The sequence below is a fragment of the Lissotriton helveticus genome, chromosome 1_1 (assembly GCF_964261635.1).
Source record: "Lissotriton helveticus chromosome 1_1, aLisHel1.1, whole genome shotgun sequence".
Classification (NCBI taxonomy): domain Eukaryota; kingdom Metazoa; phylum Chordata; class Amphibia; order Caudata; family Salamandridae; genus Lissotriton; species Lissotriton helveticus.
Window position 1 is genome coordinate 525,922,724 of NC_136057.1, and position 19,803 is coordinate 525,942,526.

Consider the following 19,803-nt stretch of genomic DNA (forward strand, 5'->3'; position numbering starts at 1 on the left):
GGAGGGCGCTTTTCTGCACACAGTCTGGGGTTGCCGTGCGTTACATCAATTTTGGCGGGGGTTGTTCTCCTGCCTCTCGGAGGTGCTGGGACGGGAGCTTCCATACATGCCGCAATTAGCCCTGTTGCATGTAATGGAGGGAATTGGGGGCAATAAATAACAAGCGGCACCTTTTGTTGTTAGGTCTCACGCTGGCGAAGAGGGACATTGCCAGGGCTTGGAAGGCGTAGCGGGCTCCGCCATTGGCTGCGTGAAGGAATGGAATGGACTTTTGCATGGGGCTCAAACTGCCGGTCTTTATTGCCAGGGGGTGCCCCCGTAAACATTTTAAGATCTGGAAAAGATGGGCAGACTACCGTGGGCTGGACCTAGATCCGCCGCCAGAGAGGGACACTCGCTTGCCAGACTGATGGGTGTGTGGAGGTTGGGCTCTGCAGGGTGGCTGATGGGCTCAGTGTATTGTTCCAGAGATGTAATTCTTTTTCTTTGTGGCATGGACGCAATTGGGGGTAGGGAGGAAGGGTTTCTTACGTTATAAAAGTCAACAACATAATTGTTGTATAATTTATGTGTTCAGCAGTCTCCAGGTTGCGGAGCTATGCAGTATATGTGAATCGTGACGAATTACATTTGTTTAAAAAAAAAAAAAAATTGCGGCCACTGCAAAAACATTGTTTAGAGGTCTTCCCACTTCTAAGGGGGGGGGTATTGATGTTCTAGCTGTCTCCAAAACCTGGCTGGGGGAGTCGTCTACCCCAGATGTTTTTGCAGCGCTCCCGGGGAACTTCGATGTCCAGTGGCACAAGGGACAAGAAAATCTGAGAGTGGGAGGGGTAGCCTTTTTTTATGACAAGCGGCTGACAGTTTCAAATATTGTGGCTGAAAATGTGGATTGTGCAGACATTTAGGGGTAAAAATCGCCACTAAGTCCTCTTGCTTAGTTCTCCTGGTAGTGTATCGCCCCCCACGACGAACAACTAAGTTTAATGAGGCTTTTTCGGAAATCATTAGTAACCTCTGCTCCCGGTTCCAACTCCTTCTAGTGGTTGGTGATTTTAATTATCAGTGGGGTGTATTTCCTACAGAGCTTACTGCCAGTCAATTTAATGGTGCAATGAGCACGATGGGACTTTCCCAGTTCGTTGACACCCCCACCCATGTTAAAGGTCATATTCTGGACCTGGTCTGGACCTCTGTGCCACGAACGACCCTCACTGATATAAGCCCCTGTGCTTGGTCAGATCATTATTTATTCAGCTGCTGGGTCCCGTTGGCCAGCCAACTGTCCCGCTCCCCTCCTGAGTGGAGAAGGGTGCATAGCTGGAACAAGTTCGAAGCAGACAACCTGATTGTTGCCCTGTCCAATAACTTCCCAAACTTAACTTCATGTGATAACCTAGATCAGGAGTGGAAAGCACTAATGGGAAGTCCGTGTAAGGCTATAGATCAGGTGGCAACGGTTCAGACTGAAAGAATAAGAGACAAGGGCAAGGGAGCCCCCTGGTATAATGAAGATCTGCGAAAGAGGAAACAAATCCTCCGCCAAGCTGAAAGATCATGGCATAAATTTTACCATCCAGACCCACTTGCACACTTTAAAGCCCTGTTAACGCTATATAAAAAGGCCATAATAGTCAGGATAGGTGAATACTATGAGGCCAGAGTAACGGAGACCACCAATAAACAGAAAGAAACTTTTAGAATTTTAGCGGAGCTTAGCCAGAAGTCAGAACAAAATTTGGCAGTGGTTGCAACGGACTGTAATACATTCCAGGACTTCTTTCTCCAGAAAGTTAGGTACATCCTCACTGAAAAAACAACAGCCCAATGCTTCAGTCAGACAAAGACCAGACCCAACTCCCCTGTAACCCGGATGCGAGGCTCACGACCTTCTCTAACCTAAATTCAGCTTGGATATCATACCTGATGAATAGGGTCAAATCTGGCTCCCCCGCCGATCCTTGCCCACCAAGGATTTTTTGTATAACCCTTCCCGGGCTACAAAGTCTGATCCTTTCAGCACTCAATAGTTCCTTAGAGATAGGTTATTTGCCCAGTAGCATGAAGGAAGCCAGAGTCACCCCTCTGCTGAAAAAGCCAGGGGCGGATGCGGCCAATCTTATAAACTATAGGCCCATCTCCCAGCTCCCCTTCCTGGCTAAGATTTTGGAGCAACATGTCCTCACAATACTCTCATCTTTTATTGAGGAACATAATCTCCTTCAAGGTAGGCAGGCGGGCTTCAGGGCCCATCATGGCACTGAACTTGTGATGGTGGCCGTGCTTGATGAGCTCAGAACTAGAGCAGATAATAAAGACGCGAGCGCACTGATTTTGTTAGATCTGTCGGCAGCGTTCGACACGGTCAACCATGCACAACTCCTGTGGAGACTTGCTAACTTGGACATTAGCGGGCTGGCCCATCAATGGTTCCGGGCCTTCCTGTCCGGAAGGTCCCAAAGGACTCAATTGGGTGACCAAATATCAAAAAAGGGCGACTTTACTTGTGGAGTCCCCCAGGGCTCAGCTCTGTCTCCTCTCCTGTACAAAGTGTATCTGCAGCCACTAGTGGCAGCACCGGCTGCTATGGACTGTCAAGTATTTAATTATGCAGATGATACCCAACTTATTCTGCAAATTAATAATTAATTGCAAACTCAGTCCAATGTGCAGAACATCCTCAGATACACGGTGAAATGGATGACAGCTAAATCATTAAAAGTTAACCCGGACAAGACTCCTTGTGATCTCCACTAAAGGGAACCCCTGGAATGATCTCTTCTGGCCACAGGAACTTGGCACTGCCCCAAGGCCAGCGTATGTTGTTAAAAGTCTGGGCATTAAAATCGTTGCCAACCTTTCCCTGACCAATCAAGTGTCCTCGGTGGTTGGCACCTGCCTGGGGCTAATGCGACAATTGCGGAAGCTGGCTATCCTACTTTCACAGACCTCTTTAAAGATGATCGTTTCTGCCACTATCATATCTAGGTTGGACTATGAGAATGCGATGTACATTGGTCTCCCTGAGAAACTAATTAACAAGCTGCAAGTGATCATGAATGACGAGGCTATGCTATTTTTAAGCTCCCTAGATGGGCTCATGCCACCCCCCTGCTGCACAGACTACATTGGCTCCTGGTTAAACAGAGAGCCAAGTTTAAGGGCCTCTGCATTGGCCATGAAGCCATTTTTGGTCAGGTCCCAAGCTACATTAAGGAATGCCTGGTGAACTATGTGCCAGAACGCACACTGCGATCATCCACAGCAGGTTTGCTGGCTCTTCCAAGAGTCAAACTGGCACCAAAAGGAAGCCGAGCGTTTTCACTCCAAATTCCCCGAATCTGTAATGAACTACCAGAGAACCTTCGAAAAAACCTCTGCCCTCCTTTCCTTTAGGAAAGGCCTCAAGACGTATTTGTTCAGGGAAGCTCTGGTCGCAGTATAATTCTGCCTGGGCCTGGGACTCTTGTGGCTTTCTGAGTTTTCTCTATAAGCGCTAAGAGACCTTCAGGTGATTACGTGCTATATAAGCTCCAATTAACATAACATAACAGTGCACAACGTTTAGAGCAAGTGCTTAACATGAGAAAAATTGATTCAAGGATTCTTAAAAAACAAAGTCATAGTGGGAGAATACAAAGTCTTATGCACGTGCTTTAAGTAGCAAAATTGACCATGATTGTCCCTGACTGGAAGAGGAACTGCAAAGGGCATGCCTCCGGTTGGTCATGTGCAAACCAATGAGAAGGGATCTCTAAAGCAGCAATGACATTCAAAGACCTCCTTAGGTTAATAGGAGCATATTTCCCAGATTTTAGACCTGTGAAGTCAAGAGACAGGGAATACAACTATAAAGAGAGGCATATTTGAGAAGCGGCACAGATGCACCACAGTGGGTCTCAACCAAACAGTATGTGAACTTGGAGGGAAGGATACATGTCATTTAAATAAAATGGCTAAGTTAATTAGATGGATACCCACGTATATAAGGCTCACTGATCTGGAAATATTTTCTTGCATCGAAAGGGAAGACTTTGATTGACTCAGAAAGACTGCTCAATAAAGATTCTCACTACATTGGTTTGCAGAGGAAGGAAATATTTCCTCCCAAACTGTACAATCGTTTGAGGGACACTTATAACGAGGGAGTTCAGTACTATCATATATTTCAGAAAGTTTTTGAAGAATACAGTTGCTTTGTTGCTAAGACCTCCGCTTCCCTGCTCCTTTGTTTGTTATTCAAGACCTGTCCACTCATAGATCTTTTCTGCTGTTTTTTTTTTTACCTTTCTAACCTCTCTAGTCCTGACTGGGCAGTGCATACCTTTGTCACTTGCTCATTTTAATTACATCAAATGAAATTCAAGGTCTCACACGTTGTAAAACAATAAAATATATTTATACAAACAGAATTCTTCAGTTGCTAAAACGTACCCAATAATGACGAGGAAATATATTAATGAAGGCTAACACAATTGTCGGAGGCTTTGCTTTATTGGTTGCCACGTTTGTTTAATAAAGTCTTCTATTTATTATTTTAAAATGCATATTGTGTGACCGTTAGGTGCAAGGTCACAGGTGCAGACATCCTACATGAGTTTATACTTTGAATAGTCCAACTTTCGACTTATAGCATACTTTTTGGGGTAATATTGTTTTTGTAGAGTTGGATTTTAGTATAAATTCTGAACGTGCTTGAAGAAAAAAAAATGTATTCAATTGTATTAATATTAATTCACATTCCAGATGGCCCATCTGGAGTAGTTTTAAAGACCTAACGGTGTTTTCTGGTTCTTGAAGTTACATGGTTTGGGCAAGGTTTTTTTTTTTTAAACAATTCGATTCTTGAATTCCTTTGGGTTTTTTGTGTGTCATCGCTCGGTGGGTTCCCAAATTAATCCTGCACTCGTTGTCTACTAGCTTCTTTAGGTCTCTCGTATTGGACCCACATTTCATGTTTTGATCTCAACCGTTCTGCCCCTACCTATAACTTGTTTTCATTTCTTACCAGATAATGCAGAGAAAACAAATTCCATTAGTTATTTAGAGTGGTTAACCAGTTAGTAGTATCAATACTGGTTCCTATTTAACTTTAACAAGTAGAACCTTCTTTCTTCTGTCATTCCATTTCAGTCATTAGTAATTATTGCCCGGAACAGAACAGCAGAACCAGGGTCGAGGGGTTTGGATATAGATTATAAACGTGTTATGAATGTACATGTGAGAGATCACTATTCAGAATAGTAGATTCGAGACTTACCACACTGACAAGAAGGACAACACCCTGTTCCATCATCATTGCACTGCAGCTCAAATCCCACTGGGCATCTGTGCGTATCCAGGGGAGTGCATGACACGTTCTTCTGTACAGCAAATACGTCATCATTCACTTGGATGCATTCATGGATGACACAGGGGTCGTAAACTGAATGCCACATGTCTCCAACCTGTAACCAAAGTGGAATACATTATCAGCCGCTGGGGTTCCTATTACACTGATGTGAATGTTGGGCAAGCAGTTTAACATTTAGAAAACATGACATTTTATACCCTGTGATTGATCTAAATAAGACATCTAGCTATCTAGTATATTTAAAGGCAAATGTATCCATATTTTGCACTTCCACAAAGTCAAGTCAAGTGGTACAAAGAGGCATAACGTGTTGATACAGTATTCACTTAAGTTGTGTACTGGAAAGTAGCCTTTGAAGTAGTGCAAACAGCGGTTTGAGTTGCCTTGCACTAAGTTAAGGGAACAGACTACATTGGTGGTGCTTGGGCATTCCCATGGCTTTTTATGAATCTACAGAGTTTGTCAGACCTGCCTCTGAGTCCAAAATCATAACGTTTTCTTTAAATAGGCGTTAAGTAGGAAAAATGTTTAAATTTTTCCAAACAGTTCATTCGCTGTGTGTGTGCTCCACTGTACAGCAGGCATCCAATGTATGAAATTAAAAAAAAGAAATGGTCTGCGCATAGGATATTGTACAGGAAGAGTATACTTTCAGCGCAAAACCTATACTAGAGTGCACACCCACCTTAGAACTCTGATGTATAGGGTGTTTGTGCATGGGAAGAGAAAAGCAGTAGGCCATATTTAGTAAATTCGGGTCTGTGCTGCTTTCTACCCCAGGGCAGCGCTACACACTATCTTTGTTTGCTGCACAGCATGTGTCCCTGTTATCTCTGCGGGTGAGATACTAGGGCCAGATTTAAAGTGTGGTATCTCCCCATGAGATAATGGGGATTACACATTATTTCTCCTGGAATGGGTAATAACAGCCTCTGTAATAACAAGTCCAATTTCACCTTTACCTCTTCTTAGGAAAATAACCTGTCCAGATCCGCAAACATTTACCACCTGCTTGGGTAAAAGCGGGGCAAGCAGTGGTGGGAGAGAGAGATTCTGTTTTGCTGCTGTGGGGAGTTTTTTTGTTCCCCTATGCTGTAGGATGCATGGGGGCAGGGGCCTGCAGCCTCCGTATTCCTCCAGGTGACTCTGGGACTTGTGTCTCTGTCCCTGAATTACCAGCGTTTGAGGCCCCCATAATTTCAGGCCTGGAGACACTGGAAAACGTATAGTTGTCTGGGGTGTAAATACCTATTAACGCAACTCATAATGGCAACTCATGGCAACTCAATTAGGAGTGTCATGAACACACTTAGAGTTTTAATCCAAGTCCAATGGCGTTGTTAACACACCTGAGGGAAATGTGAGTGTGCGCCGACCTCATTAAAGAGTACAACTGCCTTGCTCCTGATTAAAAGAATCAGAATCGATATATTACCTACTGGCGATAGCCAGTAGGTATATATAGTTAGGACCTAGCTACCATAGGAAATCCGCAACATTCTATTGGGAATAACTTTTGTGCCAGTTGAGGAATTTGCGTGTAATTTTCCAAAATTTAGGCCAGCTCCGCTCCACTTCTTCCCGGGAAGTTTCGGGGGGATTCGTCTTGCGGGGGGCGAGAAAAAAGGGGGGTCCCAAAACGTGTTTTCCCCATGGTAATTTCCATAGGACGAATAGACAAGGCTACAGCCCGAACCACTGAATGGAATTACACCAAACTTTGCAAAATTGTAGGGACTGGTACGCAGAAGTGCCTTTTCTATATTTGGTGAAAATTGCTCCAGTGTTTTTTACGAAAATGAACTTTAAAAAAATGTATATATCTATATGCGCGCTTCGAGCGCTTACAGGTACGCGTACCGGGAAGCGCACCGGGCGCGCCATGGAAGTGCGCGAGCGGAAAGCTGATTGGCTCTCGGGTGTCTGTGAACATTCCAAACGGTCCGGAGAGTCCGCCATCTTGTGTCTCGGTACAACCGAGACACAAGAGGTGGAAAACAAAAGGGGAAAACTATAAAAGGGGGCAGGGTAGAGACCTCCTGACCCCCTAGGTTTTCTCATGGGGGCCTAGGAGGAGCCCGAAGGGCAAAACAACTAATTTTTTTGGGTGCAATGCCATGTACGCTTACAGGTACGCGTACCCTGAGCGTACCACGGGAAAAAGCAACAAAAAAAATATATTTGGGGGCTGGGGGGTCCTTGTGGGACCCCCTGAGCAGGCCTAGGGGGACAGGGTGCTTCTACCCTGTCCCCTTTGCGTGTTTTGCACCTTTGTTTCACTGCTTTCTTTTTTTTGCAGAGTTTTATATAGCGCGAACTAGACCTGAACTGAATCAGGTATCAGAACGCTTTACATAGCACCAGTTATATTACATGAGGACACGCATTCATTTTAGGCTTTCTTGTGCCTTGGTTCTACCGAGGCACAAGATGGCTGCCAACACTTCCTGGATTGGAGTGTTGGAGTGTTGACAGACAGTGGCAGCCAATCAGCATGCCTTTCACAGGAAAACAGCATGCTCATTGGCTGTCAACACTTCTAACCAGGAAGTGTTCGCATTCATCTTGTGCTAGGTAGACCGAGGCACAAAAGGAGCAGAAAAACAAACATGTAGAATGCAAAAAGGGGACAGGGTAGAAACAACCTGACCCGTTAGGGCTGCTCAGGTGGTCCCACAAGGATATTAACATATTTAAACGTTATCCGCTAATAGAATTAGCATTTAAAAAACCTTGTGAATTCACTGAAAAAACCATTGGTTTCAGGCCTTATATAGTTAGAAATTAGCATTAAAAAAACCTTGCGAATTCACTGAAAAAACCATAGGTTTCAGGCCTTATATAGTTAGGAATTAGCATATAAAAAACCTTTGAAATTCACTGAAAACACCATAGGTTTCAGGCCTTATATAGTTAGGAATTAGCATTTAAAAAACCATTGAAATTGCTCCTATATAGTTAGTTGGACTAACTATATTTCGCGCACCCGCAATCCACTGCTGATGATGTCACATATTACATCATTCATGACATGGTCAGTGACATCACTGATGACATCACTGATGACATCTCAAATGACATCACTGATGACATCACTGATGACATCTCAATTGACATGCTCATTCATTTTCTTATTTCATCTGGAGGATTTTACAGTGAAAACATATTTCAGTAGTAAAATCTAAGAACAGACAATGCCCTAACACCACCCATTACATGGAACCAGTAGCAAATTTGTTCCACCCATTTAATCCCCCTTTATTTTTTGCTTTTCACTATCTGTGAGTGAGTCTCACCACCTGAGTCTCACTCATGGTTAATTCAGGGTACATGGACTGAGAGTGCCAACCACCAATGCCTGCCTTTTAAGATCAGGTTGCTGCTGCACAGCTATCACTAAAGAAAACAAAAAAGGGGAGCCAGACGTCTGGAGTCAACCACAGGAGCAACTCCACTGTGAAGTTTTGATGGGAAGGGATCATAAAGCAGTGTCAGATAGAAGCAGAGCTGCATCTTATTTCATATAGTGATACATTAAATATGTATTTATAAAATTTTGTATAGCACGAACATGACCTTGCGGGTAACAGAGTGCTGTTTTACAATAATCAAGCCAGCAAGTAAACAACATCATCAAGGAGGGATATGGTATCAGAGAATCCCCTAGAGAGAAAACAAGAGGTTCCAAGTGGACAACAACCCATGAAACAGCATAAGAACATAGGGGCATATTATCAAGAAAGGCGGCAATAATGGGCTTGATAATATGCCCTTTAGAATTCCAACAGAAGTCCATGTTCTGGTGTGAACATGAGCTTCTATTGGAATTCTTCGGGGCATATTATCAACTCCATTATTGCCGTGCCACTAAACCGGCGATGATGTTAACGCCGTTCCTGATAATATGCCTCTAAGTCTGGGAGAAATAAGCATGCATGCAAGCTATGGGATAAATCATGTCCTGGAGTATAGTTCATGCGTTCTAAAATGAAGCAGTTCCGGGATTGGTTATATAATTGTATTCATTCGGGTGTCAACTCACTGATGATACAATTAAGTGGTATACTTTATGGGCTGGTGTGCCTTGTCAGCCACCCTGATTTCACAACGGTCAGTACAAATGATTGATATTGCTGCTGTAGTGTCACACCAGCCAGTAAGAACAGCTGGCTTCCAATAGTTAATTATATATATATATATATATATATATATATATATATATATATATATATATATATATATATATATATATATATATATATATATAATTTCAATTGCTTGTGCAGTGAACGAATGATTGTTATTGCTATATAGTGCACTGCCACTTGAAGTTGATCATCCTGGCGTTGTAATGCATGAGGCAGGACCACCGGTGTTATATAGCGCACTGCCATGCCAGTTGAGCATCCTGGTGCTGTAATGCAGGGGGCAGGGCCACCAGGTGGTGATTTGCCCTTTGCTGCTTTCTTATGAGGTTTCATGAGCTGGTTGAGAAGGGAACTCAACCAATCCTCTACAAAACAAGTAGGAGATAAGAACTGTGGCCACTGTCCTACTATGACTCTTGGCATACAAGCATGAGTGTGTAGCTTCAAGAGGTGCAGCTGGCAGATGTAGCTGACAATACTGACTGGGAGAGAGCTACAGCAGCCACTTACAAAGGCTAACCGCTATAGAGAATATAGACACTGAGGGCCAGATTTACTAAGAGAAAACATTGCCCATGTGCCATGCAAGGTCATACAAGGCAGTCAACACAAGCCCTTAACTGGGATTACTAAGGTACACTAAGCCACTTTGCGGGTCTCTGCATGGTTTAGTTAATCCAAGGTAACACAAGGCAGGGCATTTCATTGCCTTGTGTTATCTTGCCGCAGAGAGGAGTTCTGTGGATGATGTGTGGGAATTGTTGCTATCCAACCATGGATTTTGGTGAATTCCCAGATTTTCAAAGATTTGGAAACCTGGGAATGAGTCAAAATGGTAAACCTCCCAGACCCAGATGGATCAAGGACAAATATCTTTATTTCTCTTTGTTATTTCCTTTTTCTATGTGTGTGTGCATCCCGCACAGAAAAGGAAACTGCCTTTAGGGATTGTTTCTGGGCAGGAAAGTGGTCCTACCTGTACAAAAATAATCCTTTTTATTAAACACAGGCACCCTTGCACCATCATGCAAGAGTGCTGCGTTGGCGCTAGGCAGCACACAGTGCCCCAGCTCAAGGAGGCAGCAGAAAGGCTCCATATCTTTGTAAATGTGGTGCATTTCTGATGCCTCTCTTTCATGCAACGCAGAGCAGCAAGTTGCCTTGCTGCGCTGCACTGCACTGCGTAAAATGCTAGTATATCTGCCCCAGGGGTTTAATGGCAAGAACATGTAATAGTATTCATTTTTGGACGTGTCATTCCCCTCTCCTACCTCACCCACACTGATTTCTAGAATGGTTTCAGGCCCGGTCACAGTACCGAGACTGCTCTCTTGTATATGGCGGAACATCTTCGCATGTTGATGGATTCAGGTCACACGGCGGCACTTGTGCTCCTTGACCTAAGTGCCGCTTTCGACACTGTCTCCCATGACATTTTACTACATCGTCTGGTTGAGGCTGGGGTGGATACGCTGGCTCTTAAATGGTTCAGATCTTTTCTATCTGATCGCTCCTTTAGGGTCATCACTCCCCCCTTCGAATCCAAACCACATGCGATTGCCCAGGGAGTTCCACAGGGTTCGGCTTTGAGCCCCACCCTATTTAACCTTTATGTTCAGCCGCTAGCTGCTGTCGCCTTGCGTGGGAACCTTTCCATCGTGTCCTACGCAGCCGACACGCAGCTGGCGGTTGCGATTAGTGGAGCTTCCGATCTCGAGGCAGCAAAGTTCCGTGAGGGACTTATATCTGTGGCCCACTGGATGAATGATAATTTCCTGCAATTGAACGCTAAGAAAACCGAGGTGCTCATTGTGGGGAAACAAACTCATCTGTGGGGCGATAGCTGGTGGCCACCTGAGCTCGGTCCTACCCCTACCCCCGTTTCTGAAGTGAAAAATCTCGGGGTATGGTTTGACTCCCAATTGAGCTTTTGCACTCACACTAAAAAGACTGCTGCATCCTGCTTTGGGATCTTGCGTCAGCTTCGGTCCACTTTCAAATATTTTGACGCCCCCACCCGACAACTGATAGTGCAAGCCATGATCTTGTCTAAATTAGATTATGCCAGCTCCCTTTTTCTTGGAGTCAATCAGGCTGAGCTCTCCCGTCTTCAACGCGTCCAAAACGCTGCTGCCAGGGCCCTGGTTGGTTTACCCAGATTCTGCTCAGCTAGAAAAACCATCTCTAATCTCCATTGGCTTCCGGTGGCACAGAGAATAAAGTTTAAATCCCTGATACTGACATTTAAAATTTTAAAGCTCTCTTCCCCTCAGATTTTGCAGCAACTTATTTCCCCTTATGTTCCTGCTCGTTCTCTGAGGTCTTCTGCTCTCCACCTTGCCATTGTTCCTCGTTTCAAGAGATCCAGGACTGGCGGTCGATCTTTCCGAGTCCTCGCCGCCAAGTTATGGAATTCCTTGCCTGTCCACATTCGTGCTATTTAAGCGCTGCGAGGCCCCAGGGCAGTTAAGCGCTGCGAGGCCCCAGGGCAGTTATGCGCTATACAAATGCAATTTTTCATTTCATTTCATTTCATTTCATTTCATGAGCTCCTCGCTTTCAGGAAGGCTGTTAAAACCTTTCTCGTCCCCTCAGGTCCTTAGTTCTGTTGTTGTGTTGTGTCTTCCACCTTCTGTCCGGTTTTTTGTTCTGTTCTAGCGCCAGGACGCCCCTTTACTGGGGCATCTGTGCGCTCTATAAATCCGGATAACATAACATAACATACCATAACATAGATCGTGTCAGTTAAAGGTTTGGAAGAAACTCATATGGCATGTATTTCTTATATGATAGACAGAAGACTTATGCAAAAAGCTCACAAAGAAGAAGACTCACTGAGGTCTGGCTGGCATTAGAGAATGCAGACTTAGAGCCTGGAAGCATCTGGATGCATGTATTCTTTAAACAAATTCAATTTCAGAAGCTTCTTATTGTTTAGTGTCTCACTGGATCCATCAATAAGTTGGCTTACACAATTACTACGTAGTTACTGTGCGAAAACAACAACACTATGACCATAAACATCACAAACAAACAAATTAGCACAAAAATCCCAAATCAGATTTTGTAAGGAGTACCTACCACATGCCAAACAGTTTTGGGATTCATCAAATTGACGTCTCCTTTCCCTTGAGGAAGGACTGTTTCTTCGCAGGCAGTTTTTTTGCATAGTCCACAGCACTCATCACCCTTCTTTATGTAGGTTGAACCCTATAAAATGAATAATTCTACAGTAAGCACATTTCATTGATAAAACAATTTGATTACATGTTGCAGCAGTAATTACATAGAAAATACTCTATTCTAAAAAGCGTTGGGAATTCAAGTTGTACAAATAAATGTACCTACATTATTCTGTAAAATGGTGGGCTATAATAGTGTAACTATGCTAACGTGGGCAGTTGATTGGATATCACAGACACCCACATTACTTCACATTCACATTGACTTGCATGTATATTTCATCCACATACCCTAGCAATTCTTACATTCTCAATAAGAAAAAAATGCACAACTGAATTCATCAAAGCTCCTGTAAGCAATGTAATTCCTGTGTATAATATACAACAAAACTCACTCCCTTTTGTTATTTGTTCCCATGGTGAACATTTCCATAACCCTAACTGAGAGTTTCTGTATCCTAGGCATTGCTAGACCCCTGATACCATCTGAACCTTTTAGAACAAGATGAGTTTATTCCACAGCTCTGGGTCTAATATGCTAACATTTGCAGAGTAAGTACATTAACCCCTTGCCTGCGCTGAATGTTCCGCGCTAGTGCGGAACGTTCTATTGCGCAGGCGAGGCCACGACGTTCAACGGATGTGCGCAGCACACCGAGGTAGTGCCCACGACGTCCGCTGAACGTCGGCAGCAGCGATGGCGTTAAAGCCAGACAGCGAAATGGAAAGGCACACTGTATTTGATACTGTCTCGTTTTGTGACTATTTAAAATAAAGTGCTGATGGCAAAAAAATCTTAGTTATAGTCCTTTCTTACTTTCTATAAAATAAAAAGATAGGAGGGACTACAATAGACGCACCATTCCCATTTGACTGCCTTTTGGCATGAAAAAAGAGGACCAGATTAGAGTTAAGGCAGCCTTCATTGTAACCAACTGTTGGGATGGGTAAGCCCTCTGCAAGGTAAGAAATATGTATCCATTCCCTGTGTGGCCAACCGTACTGTTGTCTGGATCCCTAATGCTGATTTCTTGTCGTAGGCAACAGGAATCATGCATGTGCGCCATGAAATAGGCCTATCTCACAGATTGTGGTCTTGTTGCACCTGTTGGGGCACCCAAACTGCTACCCTCATAGTAGTGGAAGGCTGCTGCCTTCACCAGGAGTTAAGCAGCACAAGCATGTCATCATAATATGTAGTAATCAGTAGCAGTGAAAAAGTCATTTTTATCCTGTCACTGGAGTCAGAGCTACATGCTCCCTTAACTTTTTAAAAGTTCCACTGCTGTGCACTTAACACACCCTTGACCTACATGAGATAGATGTGGAAGAGCTGTACAGAAGTGCACAGAGCAGGAGTAGTGACTCTGCACAAGTTGCATGTGTGCCTGTGAAGGGTACAGTACAGGGCTAGACAAGTACTGTGCAGTTTCTGTATGATTACTGTATGCACTGAGTGTATGTATGCCTGTTGAGATACAGTAGTACACGAAGAGTGAAGTACCGTGCACATGGTGGGTGTGTGCGCTGGTATTGTGTATGTTTTAAAATAGCACACACTGGTACAATGCAGAAAGGTTACAGAGTTGAACAGTGCATGCAGACTGAATGTGTTGTGAATGTATTTGTTCCTTTAATGGTGCAATTTATTGAAGTAAGAGTGCTGTGCATTACATGTGCTGTGAATGCACACTGAGTACAATGCACCTGCAATGGTACTTTCCATGGAGGACTCTGGGTTCCATTTTGGGAAGCCCATGCCTGCCTGGCAAAGACATGGGGAGCAGAAGAATCCCCTCAGACAGATTTGTGTATTGCTGCATTCCTGTGAGCGGTGTGGGACACACTATAGGTAAGGTAGGTAAGTATACTTGTAAAGCGCACTGTTACTCCATCTCGGAGTGTCCTGGCGCTGTATACCGCTGGGGAACCCGTCCTGGCTTTCCCTGTGAGATGGTCCCTCCTGGGTACCTCCAAGGTGAAGCCAGGCATCCCCGGCGCTGCTGGGGCCGTTGTGGAGATTAAGCAAGCTATTGCCCAGAGTTAAAGAGTGGGACCCATGGTTAGCGTAGGCACCTCAGCGAGAATTATCGAGTCCGCGGACATTGACCCAAGACCCTGCCGCTTCGGGAATTGAACCCTGGTCCCGGGCCTATTTCTGCTTCAGGATCTGCCGCTCTAACCAGTGAGCCACACTTCTCCACGCAAGGGATTCTTCCTTTACACTTCAAAAGGTTACTCTATGATTTAGTGATAGATCCCAAGGAAGGGACCTGGATACAACTTAGGAAGGGAGCTGAGGCTGATAAGGAAATCATAAAGAGTAGGGCTGGGCTACTGAGATTAACTTTCTGATGCACATATCACTGGGAATGGCATCCAGGTGTGAACTCCAGTCACTCCCATGAATTGTGTTGTGAGCTTCAGAGTCATGCCTGCTGTGATAGACATAATTCAGAGGAAATACGAAAAGGAAATATGCCTACTTCAAAAGAAGCAGAAACCCAACATAAAACATCACTTCAAAGACTCAGAGCCTAAATCACAATTGGTGTCTGAAAAGGATTATAAGAAAGACAGGTTGAGACCCCCAAAATCATCATTTGCCAAGCAGCCAGATGGGCAGCACGAGGAAGTGAAGATTTGCAAGACTTCATTCAGACTGTGAACAGGACTGAGGGCAAAGGCCTGCCAGTCTCCCTGCTGGCTAACGGGACATCACCCAGGACACCAAGATCGCCTGCTATGGAGCTTGGAGCACTATCGTCTGCCTGCTTGCCAAGACCACTGTGCCCTGTGAGGGAGAAGAGAGATTTGAGGGAGTGAGGCCCAGTGGGGAGCCCTACACAAGGATTCCCTTAGCAAGGTGTGAGGCTGTACACCAACTGAGTCGTTGTACATGTGCAGTTTCGGCTCTGAGACCCCGTATGTAAATAGTGAGGACCGCCTTATTCTGAGCTGTACCAGAAGCGATGTGCGGGATACACCAGGCCCACACTGCAGTACCGAAGTGATCCCGTGTTCCAGAGGGGGGCACTTGTAAACAAATGTTGGGCCAGGAGCACAGGACTGCCTAAATCAGCGACCCTGTATGCCTGAAGGGGCTGAAGTAGTGAGGGCAATCGCATAAGGAGAGTATGCACCTTGATCATGAGTACCCCAAAAACTCCATATGCCATGAGTGGCTGATGGCACCACTTTGGCCAAGGGTTTGTGTTGTCACCCTGACTGATGGAATACTGCTGAAACCAGCAGGGCAAGTCTGGGTGCTGTGATCTGCACTTGATGGCTTCCCTGAGGATTACCAAGACACTGCCCAGAATGCTGTACCCTCGTTAGACCTCCGGGTGGGAGCAGGAGGATCACACCATCATCCCAACCTACCTCTGCTAGGTGTAAGAGCATTTTACCTTTGTGTCTGTCGAGCAGGAGCAGCTGCATCACTGGAGCAAACTGGTAGCATTTCCTCACAAAGAAAGATGTCTGCCAGGTGCTGTGGCATACTCCACAAGCGGCCCGACTTCACCGTACAGGATGTGTACTCATTAGCACCCGAAGACATGGCACTCACTACAATGCAGAACACTGCCATACCACCGGAGTGGGCAAGATTAGAAGTGGGTCTTTGGGGCCACAGGGCACTTGCTGCAAATTGTCCTGCAGCACCATATACATGTTTGACTATTTCATGAGGAGTCAAAAGAGAGAACACTAGAATATGACCTAATAGTTTGCATTCCATGGATGCGGCCACCATTGAATAGGGAATAACCCAGAGCATGTTACACGAAGGTGGGTGGTACAGGGATTTGCATGACAACTAAAGGAGTAAAAGGCCTCAACCCCCATGGTTAGGCCCAGTAGCCCCTGCGTGCCTCGTGTCCCTCTGAAAGGGCTTCTGACATCAATCTTTCAGTTGTAGGGAAAAATATGGAGAAAAAATAAATTTCCAGCTGCTCTAAAAAGAAGCTGACTGGAGTGAAGAGCACATAAGATAAAGAAAGAAGGGAGGAGAAGAAATGAGAAATGGTGGCGGCACTGTAGACATGACTATCGTTTGGGAAAAAGTAAGAGGTGGGAGAAAAGAATGCAAGAGGTGACAGCCAGGGGTGGAAAGGAGGACTATGGTAGGGAAGTCTGTGATTGATGACAGGAGGGTGGCAGGCAGGGGAAAGAGGAGTGCACAGGGAATGGAGGGAAGAGTTGGATAGTAAAGAGTGAGCTGCACAGGAATGGGTGAGCAGGAACAGGTGTGCACATGCAGTAGCATACAACCAAACAGCCAACAGCTTGAGTTGAGAAATACATACTCTACAGGACAGAGGAAAGATATGATTTAAAAAGTGTCAGGCAATGACTGAAAGAGGCTGATCAAAGTAAGCATATGGTGAAAAGGGTAGGGTTCAAAGCCCACTACGTGTATATTGTTAGCAAGAGCTGCAATATCAAAATTCAGACCTGAAAGTCATGATTTTTAATTGCACTTATGTAAATACTATGTCTACTCTTATCAGACTTCACTGTCTCCTTTCAAGTGGCATAATAGTCATTTTTTAAATTGATTTAATTGTATATGAATAAAAGTTTAGACAAAATCGGCATGTGATTCAATATATTGTAGGTGTTTTTGTTTACATAGTAGTAAAAGGTACACAACAGTATCGCCTATAGATTATGCATGAACTATGTTTGGCCACAGGGTGAACATTTTTGTAGACGTGTTCCTTTTGTTCGTCTTTATGTATGGGTGTTCTATAACCTTACTGCTCAGCAGCTTTCCTGTAAAAATCAGGATTCTCAATGTGCAGGTGTAAATAATATGGTCCTCATTATTGGTGGGCTCCAATGACACCTGATAGCTCCCCATTCTCACAAATATAGTTAGCAGGGGACCCTGAAAACTATCGAACTTTGAAATAACATGCATTTGTTGGGAATAATATGTGGGAATCGTTGTTTCCAAACTGATTCCTCTATGTTTCTTCACAAGTATCAAACAGGGATTTTGGCAGCTGAAATTCCTCAGAATTCCTTATAATTCTGATTACCCTGGTAACTCCTGTTACTGTGACTAGTGGCAGTAATAGGTCACCAGTAACGAGGGCCTATTTACACTGCTCTCACACTTCATCATCTCTTATTTAATTGAATAATGGGCAAATGTATTCACACGGAGAAGTTACATCTGGTTCCAAACACAGGAGTAGTCACCCCTATTTACATACTGCCAAAAAAGTGCATCACACAGCGTGTTTCCCCTACAAATCTTCATGTATCTGAAGTAAATTGTATATGGATGATAGCAACATATATGATTTATATCAGAACAGGATTATAAGCATATAATAAATTAAAATATAGAGATTAGAGATGAACAAAATGCAGAAGACGGAATTTGAAATTACTGAGATTATCTTTCATGAATTAAAGTCTGTAATAAGCAAAATGCTGCTTAACTATAGGTCAAAGATAAGAAAGATGACGGAGTAGACAAGTTAGTTTCCTAGGTTCTCATGTTTGTTGTTGGACCTGCCTCTTTCTGCAGGGTCACCCTAAATGTTTTTCTTCCTTTGCTGAACCTGATTATATTCCCTTTGAGAACTCAGCCCACTTTACTCCTGCTAATCAGTGGTACAGTGTTTGAGCTCACCTTTTAAACATGGTAAAATTGGAATACACCTGATTGGCCCATTTAATTTACTTATACACACATACTAAACAGCATTACATGTACCCCAGGTCTGTAAATTAAATGCTACTTGTGGGCTGAAACAGTAATTGTGCCACCCACTAAAGTAGCATAATAAAACATGCCTCAGGCCTCCAGTGTAGCCTTTAATGCATTTTAAACTGTCATTCCACCGGGCAAAATAAACCTTTTGCTAGCCCTAAGCCTTCCTTTTTTTAATACTTATTTATCACCCCGAAGGTATGACCTAAAGAATCATAGGGCATGGTGCATGGAATTTGAAAAGTAGGACATGTGCCATAAGGTTTTACGTGAACTGGCAATAAAAATCCCTGAAGTCATTTTTCACAGTAGCAAGGCTAGCACTCCCGTAGACCAACATGGTGTCACCTTATTATACTTAATTAGTGATAACTTCAGTTTAGGAGAAGATAGAGAAATACGTCTTCCAATAATTCAAATTTCACTTTAAAATCCTCTTTAATCGTAAAGTCAAAGTCATTGAAAACACCACTTTTAGAAAATTAGCATTTTTCTGCCTAAACCAATTGTGGCTTTCTGCCAGTGTCAAAGATCACAAGACTGGTAATGGCTCTCCTGTGGTGTGATGTGTGTTCCTTTCAGATTGTGCAAAAGGGCTCTGGGTGTGGGGAAGGGAGTTTTTCTCCTCAGGATTGACCGGTGGTTTGTACTCAGCACTACCCGAGCTTCAAAGCGTAGTCTTAGGGCTGTGCCCCCCCTTCCTAACTTCTAAAGCTGCCTTCCTAGTCACTGGCAAATGCATCATACACCTGGGCATGCCAGTCCTTTGTCACTCTAGACATTTTGGAGTAAGACCCAGTGGAAAGGAAAGTACTGACCAGAACCATTTTAGGGGTAGAAAAAGAGTGACCTACATATACATGCAAGCACTAGGTATAAAACTGGCACCCTTAGAACCTTTCATCAGAAAGCTCCTGGACCTGTGAAAATTCAGAAGAATGACTGTTCTGCTGTCTGAAAAAGCATGACTGAATCTGATTGCCTTGGACCCAGGATTCCAGAAGTGACTCAACTGGCCATTTGACTGACCTCTTACTTAAGCTAAAGGGACAAAACAAGGTTCCAGAGGTATGGCTGACTAGCACCAACTGGACCTGCCTGGACCCTGCTGCTGGCCTCTGCTGGAGGGCTTCCTGACCCACCCCCAGGATGTGCCTTCCTAGGTCCTTGACCCTTGGCTGGAGACAGAGAGTACTCCTCCAACCTGCAAACTGCAAGAAGTGGACTCCAGGTGAAAATACAAGGGTTCCATGCTCTTGGGGTCGGCTGCTAACAGAGAGCTCTGAAAGCAACCTGCTCTTTGTGTCAGCACCAACTGACCACATTTACCACCAATGCAAAGCTCTGACAGCGACCTGCTCTTTGACCTGAAACATTCTCCTCATGGCC

At 44.2% G+C, this 19,803-nt stretch overlaps 1 protein-coding gene across 1 annotated transcript in view; it reads right to left on the reverse strand.

Moving 5' to 3' along the window:
- VWF (von Willebrand factor) overlaps nt 1–19,803 on the reverse strand; it is a 1,169,185-nt gene that overhangs the window by 180,565 nt on the left and 968,817 nt on the right. The window contains exons 44-45 of the mRNA XM_078673989.1: nt 12,583–12,711; nt 5,261–5,447 (exon numbers count right to left, since the gene is read on the reverse strand). Of these exons, the coding sequence (XP_078530115.1) occupies nt 5,261–5,447; nt 12,583–12,711 (316 nt within the window). The remainder of the gene's footprint in view (nt 1–5,260; nt 5,448–12,582; nt 12,712–19,803) is intronic.